This window comes from Phalaenopsis equestris, unplaced genomic scaffold (genome assembly GCF_001263595.1).
Source record: "Phalaenopsis equestris unplaced genomic scaffold, ASM126359v1 Scaffold000428, whole genome shotgun sequence".
Classification (NCBI taxonomy): Eukaryota; Viridiplantae; Streptophyta; class Magnoliopsida; order Asparagales; family Orchidaceae; genus Phalaenopsis; species Phalaenopsis equestris.
The window spans coordinates 434423-437675 of NW_018164869.1; the positions used below are offsets into that span (position 1 = coordinate 434423).

Sequence of the window (3253 nt, forward strand, 5' to 3'; positions counted from 1 at the left end):
GCTAACCCACCTCCTCATGGCACCTGCCGAGGCTCTCTCTGGCGACCAGAAAAGCCCTCATCTTGCAAGGGTGATATTGGCTCGGCTCAAGGAGTTAGTCCCCACAGATCAATCCTTCACCTCCTCCGGCATACAACGTCTCTCCGCACACTTCACCGACGCTCTGCTCGCTCTCCTCGACAACCCCCATCAGCTTCATTACTCCGCCAGCGAAGTCCTCACCGCCTCCAAATCCTTTCACGACATGTCCCCCTGCGCCAGCTTCGGACACCTCACCGCAAACCAAGCCATTCTCGAAGCCATCGCCGGCGAACGCCGCATTCACGTTCTGGATTACGATATTGGGGAAGGGGTGCAATGGGCTTCCTTCATGCAAGCGCTGAGTTCTAATCCCAACACCGCAGCTCCGCATCTGAGAATCACGGCGATTTCCAACGGGACGAAGGGATCTGCATCCGCGTCGCAGGAGGTCGGGAGGAGGCTCTCAGCTTTTGCTGCAACAATCGGTCAGCCGTTCAGTTTTCGCATCGCCCGACTGGATCAAACGAAGATTTTTACTCCGGCGGCGGTGAAGATAGTAAAAGGAGAAGCTTTGGTGGCAAACTGCGTTCTGCACCCCGCGCAACTCTGTTCCGCGGCATCGCTGGCCTCCTTCTTAACAGGAGCGGCGGCGCTCGGCGCTCGAGTTCTGACCGTTATCGAAGAGGAAAGCGGCTCGGTTGAAGCAAGGGAGGAGAAGGGGCTTGTGGGAGAATTCAGGGATGAGTTGGAGCGTTATATGGCTATATGGGAGTCGTTAGAAGCAGGGTATCCGATGCAGGCGAGGGTGAGGGAGATGGTGGAGAGGGTGATTTTGAAGCCGAGGATTGCTGCGGCGGTGATGAGGGCGTATGGAAGGAAGGAGGGGAGGGAGGGGGTGGCGGAGAGGTGTGGGGAATGGATGGCGGCGGTGGGATTTCAGAGAGTGGGGTTGAGTTTTTTTAACGTTTGTCAGGCGCAGTTGCTGCTTGGTTTATTCAATGGCGGGTACTGCGTGGAGAGGGAGGAGATGAATAAGCTCGCGCTGTGCTGGAAGTCATGCCGGCTATTGTCGGCTTCTGTTTGGGCTGTTCCGCCGCCGCCAGAGTAAACGGCTTCGCCGCCATTAATTGGCAGAGGAGAGGATCGTGTTTTGGTTTCGGTTGAAGAGATCAATTGTTTCTCCTTCTGAAATTTTCCGAATTGGAGAACCGAGACAAGGGTTTAGCCATTTGTGATTTAGGAGCAATTATCGCATGCGGAGAGCCCACACAGAGCACGCTGCGTGCGCTCTCTCCAATCACAGAGCGATGTGCTGTTGTGATCGGATGCGTGCGCTCTCCGCACCTAATAATTAGATGTGATTTAGGGGTTGAGTTCATGATGTGGATTCTTTGGGGGCTGTATTTAATTGTAAATTGTATTTTTTTAAAATGACTCGAATTAAATTTATCGTTTAATTTGTCGTGGCTAACAAATGTTCATTTCAAAATTTACAATTTGTTCAAATGTTCATTTCAAAATTTACAATTTGTTCAACACTACGTAAAAAATAGTTTGTTTTGTTACTAAAAATAAAAAAAAAATATCTTTTTTTTTTTTAAATACTTATCTACAAGCAATCAAATAAGTTCATAGATTAATATTATGTTTTCAAATAAGTTGCCTCTTCTTATCAAACTGATTATCTTCCTTAGCTTGTCTACTGGAGGATGCCTGCCAGGGGATGGTTGAGAGTTAAACTTGATGGTAGTTGGAAGGATGATTTAGCGAGGATTCATGGGTGAGTCAGAATGATTTTTTCTGTGCCAACTTTTGCTCTGTCTCCTATTCAAGCTGAAGTTGAAACACTGGTTACTGCTCTCTCTATTGCCAAGCCGATTTATTGTCATCATCTAATTGTGGAAATGGATTCTCAAATTTTGTGGAGGAATTGACCTCACTTGATCATCATTCACCATTTCAGGCAGACTTTCAGCCTAGTTAAATCCTTCTCAATTTAGTGGAAGTTGATGCCAAGGGAGGGTAATGCACCAGCTGAATGGCTCTCCAAGCTTGCTCTTCAGACCCAACCAGTTCTTGTTTAGAAATCTCCTCCACCTAAGCTTAAGTTGTTTTTAAAGGGAGATTTACTATATCTCCTATATATTAGACTCTCTGTATGAAATACCTATATTTAATGAATGAATGAATAGTTTTTTGTTTATATATATATATATATATATACATATATATATATATATATGAGAAAATTAGGATATAAAAATAACATAACTTCTTTCTCACTAGTCCTATGTAAATAACATAACCAATTAGATGCATTCGGATTTAAAATTCTAAATTTACAGAGATTCGCAAAAAAATAAATAAATAAATAAATAAATAGGCATTTCATAATGCTAACATGATAGATGTAAACAAAGAAAAACTCAATTATAAGATTGATCTTTATGAAGCCACCACCATCACTACTAATGAGTAATGACAAAAAATCTCCAAATCCAACCAACATGTGGATCTATCAATACAATTAGCACATGTTTGGCACCCTTGTTGGTATCTTCCAACACTCGTCATATTTCTTACTCATTTCTCTAGATATCATGAAGTGTAGAATATCTTAGCCAACACATATGCCAAACCCAATGAGAGAATATCAACTACATCAATAATTGGCTAAAAAACCTTACCAAAGAGTCTCGAACAATCACTTAGTACAACACATTTTTTAAAACATGCTTAAGTCAACTTATTTATGAATAGGCTTATGTAAGAAGAAGAAATCACTAAACATTTGAAATAATATTGGTAATGATTGTAAGCTTTTCATTAATAAATTTAATGTCTGCCAAACACTTATTTATTTTGCTGATATGTTCTAATATTGCTAAATAATGAAATGTTTCTTATTCATCTCCACCTACACTCCCCATTATAACAAACTAGGTAGCCTCTCGTAACAAGTAGGAGTGAATGATAAAAACATCAACATTGTGCCCAATTCAATATTATACAACCAAATCCTTCAATAATCCTTATCTCCTCACCCATGTCGTAGCTTTTACTATGCATGTATCATTTAAGGCCACATAACTAAGCCATAGCCACTTTTTATCAGGATTTTTCTAAACAACAATCAAATATTGCTAATTGGCATCATGTTTGCTAAAAATACTTTGGACACTCCCACTTAGCATCTAGCATGGTGCTTCGTAATGTACGACATCAAACTTGA

At 41.7% G+C, this 3253-nt stretch overlaps 1 protein-coding gene across 1 annotated transcript; it reads left to right on the forward strand.

Moving 5' to 3' along the window:
- Positions 1–7: 7 nt before the first annotated feature.
- LOC110027436 (nodulation-signaling pathway 2 protein-like) lies at positions 8–1292 on the forward strand (the record flags this gene model as incomplete). The annotated part of the gene is made up of 1 exon (XM_020728881.1): positions 8–1292. A coding segment is annotated over one exon (1122 nt), but the record flags the coding sequence as incomplete, so codon positions are not given.
- Between the last annotated feature and the right edge of the window lie 1961 nt (positions 1293–3253).